The sequence below is a fragment of the Nesoenas mayeri genome (genome assembly GCF_963082525.1).
Source record: "Nesoenas mayeri genome assembly, chromosome: 24".
In the NCBI taxonomy this organism is placed as follows: domain Eukaryota; kingdom Metazoa; phylum Chordata; class Aves; order Columbiformes; family Columbidae; genus Nesoenas; species Nesoenas mayeri.
In genome coordinates, this window is record NC_137546.1 from 840883 (window position 1) to 853948 (window position 13066).

General features: G+C 49.6%; 1 protein-coding gene across 1 annotated transcript in view; it reads left to right on the top strand.

Annotated features, from left to right (window-relative positions):
- The window catches only part of MEGF6 (multiple EGF like domains 6), a gene marked incomplete at both ends in the record, with an annotated part of 62705 nt that overhangs the window by 38409 nt on the left and 11230 nt on the right, over nucleotides 1–13066 (top strand). Inside the window, 12 exons of the mRNA XM_080358751.1 lie at nucleotides 2618–2743; nucleotides 3552–3674; nucleotides 4066–4188; nucleotides 4645–4782; nucleotides 5213–5335; nucleotides 6064–6186; nucleotides 7298–7465; nucleotides 7715–7846; nucleotides 7931–8059; nucleotides 9768–9896; nucleotides 9996–10130; nucleotides 10849–10983. Coding sequence (XP_080214877.1) covers nucleotides 2618–2743; nucleotides 3552–3674; nucleotides 4066–4188; nucleotides 4645–4782; nucleotides 5213–5335; nucleotides 6064–6186; nucleotides 7298–7465; nucleotides 7715–7846; nucleotides 7931–8059; nucleotides 9768–9896; nucleotides 9996–10130; nucleotides 10849–10983 — 1584 coding nt within the window. The remainder of the gene's footprint in view (nucleotides 1–2617; nucleotides 2744–3551; nucleotides 3675–4065; nucleotides 4189–4644; nucleotides 4783–5212; nucleotides 5336–6063; nucleotides 6187–7297; nucleotides 7466–7714; nucleotides 7847–7930; nucleotides 8060–9767; nucleotides 9897–9995; nucleotides 10131–10848; nucleotides 10984–13066) is intronic.

The following is a 13066-nucleotide window of genomic DNA, read 5'->3' on the forward strand; positions in this document are numbered from 1 at the left end:
GTCTGAGGTTGGAATGAATCAGTCGGGGATTACACGCTGTATCGCTATTCATATTAAGAGTACTTCAAATGAAATCTCAAATACAGGAGCCATTTATATACCGAACAGACGTTTGTGCCATAAACGTTTGTGTGGGCTCGGATAACGTGCCCAGAGGGTAATTGTGCATGAGCACTTTGTAGAGGTTTAGTTTGCATGCATTGCACAGACAACGTGCACCTCTTACAAGATGAGCCCTTTTCTTTGTCCAGTGAGGCATTTCTGAGCCGTTTCTTAGAATCAATGGGTTTGTGTGGTGTAAAGGGGACCGTTGTGCTCAATTCTGGTTACAGCTGTAACCATGGACTTTTCATCCATTTTTGGCCCCAAGAGGGTCAGACTGTAGGATCAAGCACCTTTGAGCAGCACCGCGCTGCTCTCAGACACAGGGACGGACGGACGGACAGACCCTCCCTCTTGCAGACGATGAAACATCATCTGTGGAAAATCTGTCTGAGCTCTAATTGCAAAAATCTGTATGAGGTACAAGACGACATTGGATTTGGCAGCGTTGGAGCCGCGATGTTAAGCAAGGAAAAGCATCTGGGAATGGAAATATTTTTAGAGTGGTTCTGTAAACAGAGAAAAAAAGAAGAAATAAAATTAAACAAAAAAAAAAGAGCAGTAATTAGAACAGGCCCAGCAGCGAGGTCTAATAGCTTCTAATGGTTTCTACGCTGTGAGAAGCCAGCGAAGGAGACCAGAATGAGAAGAGCTTTGCTTTGATGGAAAGGCACCCAAACCAATTGCAACGTGTTTCATTTGTCTTATTATTTAGACTGCAAATTCATACAAATAACTGTATATTGGGAGGTTATTTTAGACATAGATGCATTGGCTCGTTGGCCCAGTACTTTTCCCATAGGAAGGAATGTTTTGGCAGGCATTAGCATTGCTTTACTTTTTTTTTTTAAGCACATTATTTATGGGTATTTTTGAATATATGTTATTAAACACTGTAATAGATCAGAATATTTTTAAAGGACCACCATCTCTGCTGGGCTCGGGTGCTGGAGCTCTGACCCACAGCATTTCAGGAACGCTGACTATTTGTTGTTTCCTTCCAAATGCATTAAAGGAAACGATGCCAGCACAACTAACGTAAACTGATGGTTCTTGCTCCAGCCGAATGCTGTGTATGGCAATACTTCAACCCTATTTGGTCACTTTTATTCCCCCAAATGCTGTTCAGTTAATTAGAGGCATACGAAGAAGAGTTAGTTTTCAAAAGTTCCAAATTGGAGAGGAACTGTTTGCAGAAAAGGGAAATGAATGTAGTTTTGCCTTCCATTTTCCTCCTGTGCCAAATAGTTGTTTTACACTAATATACAAGAGTTGCTCAATCAAATTACTTTCAGAACTTTGTCTCTAGAAAATGCTTTTTGGAATAGTTGGGCAAGGTGTTGGGGGCACTGTGGTTACCTGAAGTGCTGGGCTGTGGAGAGACGGTTTTCATTAGAGGTATTTTTAGCTTTCTTGTAAGATTCTTCAGCGTCAGCACATTCATTTGTTCTGGAGTCTGAAAAATAGGTCAGAAACATGTGAGACCACAACTCATTGTACCATCCTGCTTATGGAAAGCAGGTCTGGCTTTGCACCCAGCCCACGACCCTGTAGTACCCGCAGCTTTGATGTGCAGCCTTTGCGCTTTTCCGTGTCCCCTAAGGGGATGAACAGGCTTTAAAGGCCAATTGCCCAGGTCCCGCCAGGGCCACGTCTCTTTGGAGCTGCTCACTGGTGAAGGAGGCGCTGGGCTAACTCAGGACACACGTGATGGTCTGAGAGGAGACCTGCATCACTTTTCGGGTGTGCGATTACCCCAGGATGGCTTATCCACCGCAGTCTGCAAATCCCTCGCCAAAAAGTCCTTCCCAGCTTTGTTTTCTAGCTCTGATTTCTCCTGGATACAAGGTCAGTGGTGCTGGATAGTATAAAATATGCAGGGAAACTCTGCCCATTTGCTGGTTGCAAGGTGCACACATCTCCATTTAAACAGCGTGTCTTTGCTGCTTTTCCTGTAGAGGAGTCCCAGATTATATTAATAAGGACAGAGAGGGGGAAAGAGAAGGCTATTTTAAGGCTGATTAATGATAGTGAGCTTGTGAAGAGAGGATAGCCCACATGTTTGGTCATAAGATGTGTTTTCTGCCGTAGCCTAGGCAAAACCTCCTGTTTTCTGACTGTTTGAACTCCTTTGGGCAGGAAAGCGCCTTGCGCAAGGCCACACAGACAGCGCGGCACGGCCGGGACAGCGGAACCGCGGCTGCCGGTCCCGCCTGCCCTCAGCACCCGCTGCTGCACCCAGACACACGGGATGCGGCTCCACCATTCCCAGAACTGACCGTACCCGCTGGGCCTTGCCCTGTGAAATCTGGGTCTTTTGCATGGCATGAAGCCAGAAACTTAGCTTTGCCTATCACTTTGTCGTGTGAAAACCTGAATACACCCGAGCGCGACTCCGAGCACTGATGAAGGTGAACTCGCTGTGCCGTTGCGCTCGCAGCGATGCTCTTTGAGCAAACACCTCACCTGTGTGCTGCTGTTTCTGTGACGTGTGTTCTGTCCCTTCGCCTCGCAGCCCTGAACACGTGCGCCCTGAACAACGGCGGCTGCGAGCAGGACTGCGTGCAGGTGACGCCGGCGCAGCACCGCTGCCAGTGCCGCCACAACTACCAGCTGCGGGAGGACGGCAAGCGCTGCGTCCGTGAGTCCCCGCGGCGCGCACGGGGGGCTGGGGAGGCACGGCTTCGCTTGGGCTTTTTGGGGGGGAAGATAAGAAAATAGGGAGCGTGCACTTGCACGCTCAGATTCTCTGTATTAAAATCTATACATGTTATATTGCCGTGGACATACTCTGCGGCTTATTCTGAAAAGCGAGGAAGATCTGAAGGAGTGCAGCCAACACAAATGAGGTTGTAGGAAGGCACACAGTCCTGAGACAGCGCAGAACAGCCGCGTGTGGCAGCGGGACGGGGTCTGCTCCTGGGCTTGCAGACAGCCGGCGCGGGGCAGAGAGGCCAACGGGAGATAGAGCAGGGGTTTAATCTCTGCCTTCGCAGCAGTTGGCATTTGATAATCAGCAGGAAGGAAGTTTTCAGTTGTGGAGTTGCTAAGGGAGAAAGAACAACCAGGGTATGAAAAATGCAGCAGTCGGTGGGTGTTGTGGTGTCTGTCCAGGTCCTGGAGCAGGTCAGAGATTGGCAAACCCTTGATAGCAGCACTGGAAGTTTGCCTGGTACTCGCTCTGTGACCCCTGTGAAGGGACCTGCCCCTGCTGGAAAGCTTTGACTCAGATTAGCGCCTTACTTTGTGTGATCGCACACTGTGCAAATCCTCCTGCCGGGATGGAGCAGTGAACAGCAGCAGGGATTTTCTGTCTGGTGCAGAATGGTTTCTCTCAAATTTCAGACTGTTTTGCTGGGCATAACTGCTTGATGCTCTGTTTTCCCATAAGCACAAAGCCAATAAGAGGTAGGATTAGTGTGAAATCAGCCTTCTGCTTGGACCCGCAGTGCGGAACCCCTGTGCTGACAGGAACGGCGGCTGCATGCACCGGTGCCACAACCGGCGGGGCACAGCCCGCTGCGAGTGCCACCCCGGCTACCGCCTGGCGCCCGACAACAAGGCCTGTGAAGGTAAGGACCCTACGAGACACATTTCACAGAGAAAGCAACTGGTTCTCACTGGGGAGAGCAGTGCTCAGTCTTGGGGATGATCAGTGTTTGTGAATTTACCGGAAGGGTGCACAAGCCTTCCCGAGGGGTGGCACGAAAACGCTCAGTTGAGCATTGACGTCTGTCCAAGAGCCTGCTCGGGTTGTCTGGAACAACACTCGAGTTTCATGTGATCCAATTTCCTAGGAAGCTTTACAGTCACTCTGAACTCTTAACTCTGTTTCTTTGTTAGTCAGGACCCCAGTGACAAATTTAGGGTGCAAGAAACCATGAAAAACTTGGAGAAAGTAACAATTGTCCCTTAGAATTAATGTTTATGGCACAAGCTTCATTGATTGCTCATCTCTTGCAGACGTGAATGAGTGTCTGACCGGGCTGGCCATGTGCGCACACCAGTGTCTGAACACTCGCGGCTCCTTCAAGTGCACCTGCAACCCGGGCTACGAGCTGGGGGCCGATGGCAAGCAGTGCTACCGTGAGTACCCCCCGGTCCCCGGGGCAGGGACGGGGACCCCTGGCGCTGGAAGGGGCTGTGCGCCGCCCTCTGCGAGCAGCTGGTGCTGAGCCACAGCAATCTTCTGGGAAGAGCTTCACAAGCGGGTTTGGGGCTGTTGATTCTCCTACCATCATAAAAAACTTTGATGTTTAAAGTTACCATGAAGCTACTTTTGCTGGTTTAGGCAATTTATTTAGAGCCATCTGGCTCCAAACAGGCCAAGTTGTGTGCTTGGGGACTTTGCGAGATGAGTTCAGTCAGCAGCAGATGTGTAACTGAAGAAGGAATTGAACTAGTGAAGTGATCCCATCTGCTCCCATCAAGAAAAAGAATAAACACTATTACGCAAGAACAAACCAGATCGTCCATACGTCTCCGTTCAGCTAATAGACACCAGGAGGCCAGCCGGGCCCCTGACCAGTCTGCCTTTTCCAGGGATAGAGATGGAGATTGTCAACAGCTGCGAAGCCAACAACGGCGGCTGCTCCCACACGTGCCACCACACCAGCTCCGGCCCCGCCTGCACCTGCAACTTGGGCTATCGGCTTGAAGGGGACCAGAAGACGTGCACTGGTAAGGCAAGGGAAAACCTACATCCCTTATCACAAACATATCTCGAGTCATGGTGGGGATCTCTGTACATCAGCTATGTGTACATGCACTACAAACAGGTTAACAGAGCTGGGAACAGATGCAAACTAAAAGGAGATGAGAAATTGTTCTACTACATCCTCAAACCTCCACTCAAGGCCTCCTTGGACAGCACACGTTCACTTCAGAGCTAGTTTGTTTTTCCTGCTGAAACTGCTCTAAGGCAGCACTGGCAGGTCCAGAGACACATAGAGCTCACTCATTTCTAGAGAAAAATCAAGAATACTGGCTCAGCATTTGGCACGGAGCAGTAAAAACTTACCCGAACTAGTCAGGAGCATTTTAGCAAGTCCTGTCACCACAGCAAAGCTCAATGTGCACTAACACCCAGCGCCCTTTGGTTTTTATTTAGACATCAACGAATGTGACGATGGTTCTCACTGCTGTCAGCAAGACTGCTACAACTACCCCGGCGGCTACGAGTGTGCGTGCTACGCGGGGTACAGGCTCAGCAGGGACGGCTGCGGGTGCGATGGTGAGCAGGCGCGAGCGGCCCCTCAAATAAAGCAGCACCGCGGCCCTGGAGCACAGCGAGACACACACAAAGGAACCCCTGCCTCTGACTCTGCTTTTCTGGGTTTCGTCAGCCTCCTCAGTTTGGTCACTGTTAAGGCAATGCAGCTATTCTAACCCTTCAGCAAAGGGGCTGAATGTGTAACAGGATATCTCAAAGTCCAGGTCCGACTCCATCCATTCTCAGAAATCATTTTACGTCCAACTCCAGGGGCCAACATTGCCTGTCATTTTCACTCAAGAGATACAGACAAATTAAAGTGTCTGTATGAAGTACAGCTGAGAGAGTGACTAACACAAGCTTTTGATAAATAGAACAAGAAACTGCCCTACCTGGTTGTAAACAACCAGGCACTTCTCCCAGTTTCTCCCAGCAGGTTTCCAGTTAGCTCGTCAGAGTGATGAGTCACCTTCTTAGCATAAAGAATTTGGGGCTTTTTTTCCTCCTAACGAGTTGTTCTAATTACCAAATTGCTCACAGCTGAAACCCCAAGTTTACCCACCCATTTCTACACAATTAGTGGCAGATATAAGCTGAAACCCGGGGCTCCCTGCATCTCTAGGGAGTCTCACAGCTACCAGAGAGGAGATGCCATCAGCCTACCTGCAGATCTGGGGACAGATAATCTCCGTCCCCTGTCCTGCACAGAGGCCCTGCTCCCATTACACTGATTGTCCCATGTTTTTCAGACGTGGATGAGTGCTCTTCAAACAACGGCGGATGCGAACACACGTGCCACAACCAGCTGGGGTCTTTCCAGTGCGACTGCGAGGTTGGGTACAAGCTGGACGAGGACCGACGGAGCTGCAGCGGTGAGCGCGCCCTCTGTCCCGGGGTGGCAGGTCCCTGTTCCCTGTCCCGCTCCCCCAGCATGGGCTGGGGCTCCTCAGCCCCCCACACCACTTCTTCCAGCTTTTTCACAGCACTATTAGTAGTGGAAATGACTCACAACACCAGTGGGAAGCTTTTCCCTGACAGGGCCACATTACTCAGCACTTTCCAAAGAATTTTAGGAGATTTTGGCACAGCTACACTTGGGATAGTCCGCAGAGATGACTCCATGTTAACCAAAGAACCAGAACCCTTTCCACAGTCACCAGACTACAGTTTTTCCTTATAATGGATTATTTTTTTAAGTGTTAGCATCTTTATCCCACCACCAAACACGCTGTTACGCAACTTACTCACTTGGTAGAGCAGCCAGCACCCCAGTCTTCATCTAAGAACCCCCAGCAGCATCACCTGGGTGCCTGGGAAGGTTTTCTGGGCTCTGGACCCAGAGGAGCAGCATCTGGTGCCTCCTCACCCCTGGCAAAATGCCGGAGCCTCCCCCTGCCTGGGGCTTTTATAGCTCTGCAGCCCCAGCCCCAAGTGTGACTGTGATTAGCTTGATTGCTTGGCTTTTAACCCCTGCCTGCCCTGCAAGGGAAGGAAACCTGTAGCTGTACCTGACAGATACTCTTCCCAAAATGAGAACCTAGCTCAAATGCATTGCTTACTTTTGTTAGATGGGCAACTTTGTTTAATTAAAAAAAAATAAGATAAAATAAAATAGCTTACCTGAGAGCTCAAAGAGGCCGAGTGGCGCTGGGCAGAACACCAGCAGGGCCAAGGTGTGCGAGCTCAGTTACGGGAGAAGCCAGAGCTGCCCGCCAGGCTCAGAGCAAAGCTTCTCCCGTGGATTTTGAAGTCACTCCATTGGCACGTGCCCATTCCAGCCTGAACAAGCAAACACATTGCACAAATGTTAGCAGTGTCAATCTAAAGAGAGCAGTGGTGGAAACCCTGCCAGATCAGTGCTCCAACCCTGCACAGATATTTCTGCTTTCCCTTTCTTATTACAGAGGGTCTGTCCTACTCTTCACCTCTTAGACATCTTGTCTCGTCTCCCACTTTGACCTTGTCTCCTGACTGCTCCCCCAGCTCTCGAGGATGCTGTGGAGGCTCTGGATGCTCGGCGCCCCGTTATCCGCCCAATCCCTCACGTCGCCATCCTGAGAGATGAATTTACCCAGCTCTTTAGTGACGACTACGAAGAAGAGGAGGAAGAGATGGAAGCAAGAGGGGAGCACACACTTTCAGAAAAATTCGGTGGGCATTTAGCAGCATTGGTAAATGGCATGCTTCGCTTGGAAGTGTTCAGAATTAATCACGCATGCTGGGTTTATTTGTGTTTGAGTGTACCCAAAGACTTGTCAAGTGCTGTTTCTATGCACACAGAACCCGTGTTCCAGCACAGATGTGTTTAGCTTTGCCGCAGCCTGCACACGGGGGGTTTCCCTGCCCGCACTCTGTGGTGCCGCGGGGGAGGCTCTTCAGCCGCGGCTCCTCTCGTTGCAGTCTGCCTGGAGCGCACGTTCGGCCCCGACTGCAGCCTGACCTGCCAGGACTGCCAGAACGGCGGCACCTGCACCGCGGAGGGCAGCGGCTGCGACTGCGCGGCGGGCTGGACCGGCGTCCTCTGCAACCAGAGTGAGTGACGCTGGCGAGGAGCCCTGGCGTCCCCGCTGCGGTGCTGCGCGGGGCCGCTGACCTCGCCTCCCTCTCTCGCCCCAGCCTGCCCGGCCGGCACCTTCGGGAAGAACTGCAGCCTGAGCTGCCGCTGCCAGAACGGCGGCACCTGCGACCCGGCCACCGGCGCCTGCCGCTGCCCGCCCGGCGTGGCCGGAGAGCTGTGCCAGGACGGTAAGTGCATGGCTCTCCATCGCCCGCATCTCCATCACCCGCATCCCTCCATCCCCTGCACCTCCATCCACTGCATGGCAGTGAGGACCATCCTCTTCCTCCCCCATGGGGACCTGGATGGGGTGTGGGATGTCTCACCTCCCTGCAAAAGGCATTTCAGCTCCTCTGCGGGGCCCTGGCATCCAGCACAGAACACCGAGGCCTCCCTTGCAGTTTCCTTCTCTCTCTAAAACGTTTTCCTATAAGGAAATAGCAGCAGCGAGCTGCGAGTGATGTTCCCCAGCCTGCGGAGGCAGCTCCTTTCTGTTTCTCTTACCGTGTTAGTAGAGCATTTGCTGTAATTCGAAATGCGGCTGTTACAGCCATCTCTGACACCACACTTTGATGTTCCAGTTCTGCTTCTCTGAAGCCTTAAAAATGTTTTGCGCAGCCTGTCTCACACTGGTCCCTTTGTAGCTGGTCACTGGAAGCATCTTTCAACTCTTTTGTGAATTGTCGCAGTGTGAGCGGCTCTAACACGTCCCCGGTCCATCTGACTCGGTGGGTCACCTAGTCCTGCATGGAAAAATGTCTTTTTAATAAAGAAAAGACAATAAATGAGATTCTTCACTCATTAAACAGTGCTTCAGTCTGTGTGCCTTGTCTTTGCACTGGAAGACCTTTACAGTCCCTGTTTGCTGCTCAGCACTGACCATGAGCAGCAGTGACCGTGTTTCACTGGCCAGGCAGTGGCAGACACAGAAAAGAATGTCAAAACCCAACATTCACCAGTGAATTTAAAGAACTGTGGCAATATTTTCATCTAAAGAAAACCCAAAGCATTGAAAAGCTGTGACAACAGTACTTACCAAAGCACTGCTAAAGGAGTTCCCGCAGCCTGGTGCTCAGGATTTATTCTTCCAAAGAGTTAAAATCTGGGGCATGTGATCTAAAAACACAGAGAGAGTGAGACAATAAGAGATTCAGACAAAGTGACTTCAGAGCAATGGTTAGAGCATATGGGAACTATTACTGCAGGACACCGAAGCAGCATGGAAATGAGTGCAGGAGATACCCCGACCTTTTCTTTCTGTAGGAAGGAGGTGGTTGAGGGGCACGAATTAAAAACAGGAAAGCAGAATTAAAGTAAACACCAAAGAATGGCTCTGTTGGCCCAGGGCGGCGTTTCCTCTGTGTAAGCGGCCGCTGTTCTGCTCGTGCTGCCCGGACAGACGGTGCCCAGAACTTTCTACTGACACGTCTGTCTGCCCTGTACGCCCTGTATTGAGACCTATAGCACAACAGAGGAAGAACAATCATTTTATTCCCTTAATAGTGCAAATACATAATCATTTATCAATAGGAGTGGCCTCCTGGGTGACATTCTCACATATGAAAAAATTGGCTTCTGGGGGCCCTGCAGGGTGGGTTTGTGGCAGGAAATAATTTCACGTGGGTGCAGAGGTGACGGGTGCCCCGAGGCACCTGGGGTGGCTGGAGAGGGACAGCAGGTGACACTGTGCAAGGACAGTGCCGATCTGATTTGGGGCTGATACAGGGGATCTAGTCACTCGTCATTATTTCTTTTCACACTCACCCCATCCTTTGCCCAGGTTCATTTCCGATCCTGTACAGCTTTATTTTGGTCCATTTTTCCTGTGGCCTGCTGGAAATAAAATGACAGGCTGAAATTGGCTCATCTTCCCACATGATCTCTCTCCATTACTAGGATGCCCTAAAGGATTTTATGGGAAACAATGCAGGAAAAAGTGCAACTGTGCCAACCAGGGTCGTTGCCATCGGATTTACGGAGCCTGTCTGTGCGATCCTGGCTTATACGGACGGTACTGCCATTTAGGTATGCTTGGCCTCATTTTCTTTTTAACAAGATATACTATTCTGAGATTACGGCCTTTCTGGGTGGCAAAGCGTGTGTCTGTCCTCTTTCCCGCTGCAGTGTGCCCCAAGTGGGCGTTCGGCCCCGGCTGCTCGGAGGAGTGCGGCTGCGAGCAGCAGAACACGCAGGACTGCGACCGGCGGGACGGCTCCTGCCGCTGCAAACCCGGCTACCGCGGCCCGCGCTGCGAGACCCGTGAGCGCAGCCCCTGCTCCCGCCCCTGCTCCCCAGAGCGCCTCTGCCTGCGGGAAATTCGGCTCACTTCCACAGTCCCAAGACTGTCGTGCCTCTGGCTATTTAGATTCTATTTAACGATTATATTATTTTCTTATAGATAATAGATAATATATAATTTATTCTAAATTATATATAATCTATAATAGTATGATATAATATTTAATATTATACATTATATACAATAATGCATATTATATATAATGAAAATATATATACAATATATATTATCTATAATGAAAAATATATAATAGATATATATTATATATAATGTATATTATATATTATTATATATGATATATAATAATATATAATAGTAATATATAATATCATATATAGTAATAACTTATATTATATATAATGAGTATATATACTATAGTTATATAGTTATAATATACAAGCATTGTATATAATTACATAATTTATAATAGGTAATATCTATTATCTATCTATAATTTGTTATATATAATAATATGCATCGTATTATTATATATCATAACTATATTAATTTAGTTATCCAAATCATATTTCGACTACAAGACTTGTCCTCAGCCTCAGTCCCATTAGGTTCACATGCAGAACCAGCACAGCCCATCGCTGTGAGCCGGGGCTGCCTGCGCTTCCAGGGTCTGTCCAGTGATGCCACATGTTTGCTCTTTCTCATGTCGCTCGTTAACAGGCTGTGACCCCGGCTCTTACGGGGACGGCTGCAGGCAGCAGTGCAGCTGCCCCCCCGCAGTGTCCTGTGACCACGTCACCGGGGAGTGCAGGACGGAGTGTCCCCCGGGGTACCGCGGGCCGGACTGCGCACAAGGTAAGGCCGGGCAGACTCACCGCGCACGCGTACACCGTTCTCGTCACCAAACAACACGCGAGCGCCTCCAGAGTTGCTCCTGTGCTCGCTCAGACCCCCGGGCCCACCGCAGCAGCTCCAATGAGCGAAATGTGGAGTGGCAGGTCGCTGTAAAACACCGCAGTCTCCTTAGGGTGGGTTTCTCCGGCACAATGAGTCCTATTCAGAAAAGAACAAGGTCTCACTTTATCCTGCCACTTGGGCTTCTCTGCTCTTGTAGATGGAGGTGATAGATATCTAGTTATCTTTCCCCCACTTTGATGTCTTTTTACTTCTAGGCAATCAGTGCCCAGCAGAACAGTATCATATTTTCTGTTCTATTCTGTTCTCCATATTTAAACTCTATTTGATCTTCAAATGGAAAAAATTATATATATTTAATTTACATTAGAATTTAATCTTGTATTTCTGTATGAACCTCCTAGAGCAGTTTTCCGCTCTTTATCTGAAGGGCGGGTTGACAACACGGTAACCGAGCTGCACAGCTCTGTGTGGTTTAACACTCACGCTCCGAGGGTGCAGCTTTTCCAGATCCTGGGCTGTCAGAGACCTTCGCTTTGAATAAAGGTGTGTGGAGTGAACCTAATGCCAGCGAGTCCTTGGCAAGAGGTGACGATTACAAAACACAAACACCGTTCTTGGAACAGAAGAACTTCTGTCAGCTTCAGAGGTGACTGAAGAGCCAGCCCCATCCTCTCGTGATCTTGTCTCCTTCTGAATCACACAGATCCAGCAGAAAATGGAAAATAATTGGACTCTTGAAGTTAGTCCACACCTGGAGACATGCTGCATTAAGAAAAGACACACTGCATCAAGAGAATCTGAATTTTGGTTCAAGCATCCCGGAGTTTCTGCACTGAACTTACACATAACCAAGCATTCCATCCACACCCCACCCCGAAATTATAGCTATTAACCTAATTAAGCTGCTAGCACATGATTGCCGTGTGTAACACCACAACTGATAGAGCATAGCTGGTCTGTTGGTCAGAGCAAAAGCTGCAGGAGGTCACAAGAAGTCCCAAAGGAGCAAGTGCTAACGGGGGCAGCGCTGCAGGGCTATGGCCCCTCGCGGGGGTCCCGGCCCCCGAGCCCCCCTGGCGCCTCCGCGGGCTGCGCGCTCTCCATCGGGATATTTTTAAAAAGCAAAAGAAAGGAGCTTACGCCTGTAGGGGGGAGTCACAGGAAATAACACAAATATTTGTATAGAAATAGTAGGCTCTTGGCTGTTGTTCGGATCTGGAAATTATTAAAGGGTGAAGACAAACATCTGCCATCAATTAGCAAAGAGGAGGAATAACAAAAACTCCACTGTGTCACTTGAAATCTAGGCCCTGGTGTGCTTTTCCTCCGTGGTTGGTGAGCGCTGGTGTGTTCGCCTCTGCCGAAGCCTTAGGAAACATCGGCTCACTGAACAAAAGGGAACGCGAGCACACGGCTTTTTTGGGAGACTCCAAGAGGATTTGAGGCTCTTTGGGTCCTCAATCTGCACATAATTAGCTGGCTGCTTAATTGTGTCCCAGGGCACAAAGCAAAAAAGAGCTTTCTGGAGTCAGCAGCAGCACCCCGGCAGGGGCAGGAAAAGCGCAGGTGATGGTGTGGATTTGGGGGATGTGAACCTGATATTCCGCACCCAACACAGCAAGAGGGCTCGGTCACCGCCCGGGGGGTGCACACGCGGCTGGGAGCCTGAGCCAAGGGGCATTTTCCTGCCCGTTTGCTGGGGCTGCCGCGGGGCGCAGCCCTGCGGGGGCAGCCGGGGGGAGTGATGTTGCAGAATGGTGTTCACAGTTTGGTCTCAGCTGTTGGGCATGTTGGTCAGTCTTGTATGTATATGTGTATTTATATATATATACACACACATCCACACACACACACGTATGTATATATACATGCGTGTATATACACACACACACGTATATATACACGCGTGTATATATACACACACACACACGTATATATACACGTGTGTATATATACACACACACACACGTATATATACACGTGTGTATATATACATGCGTGTATATATACACACACACGT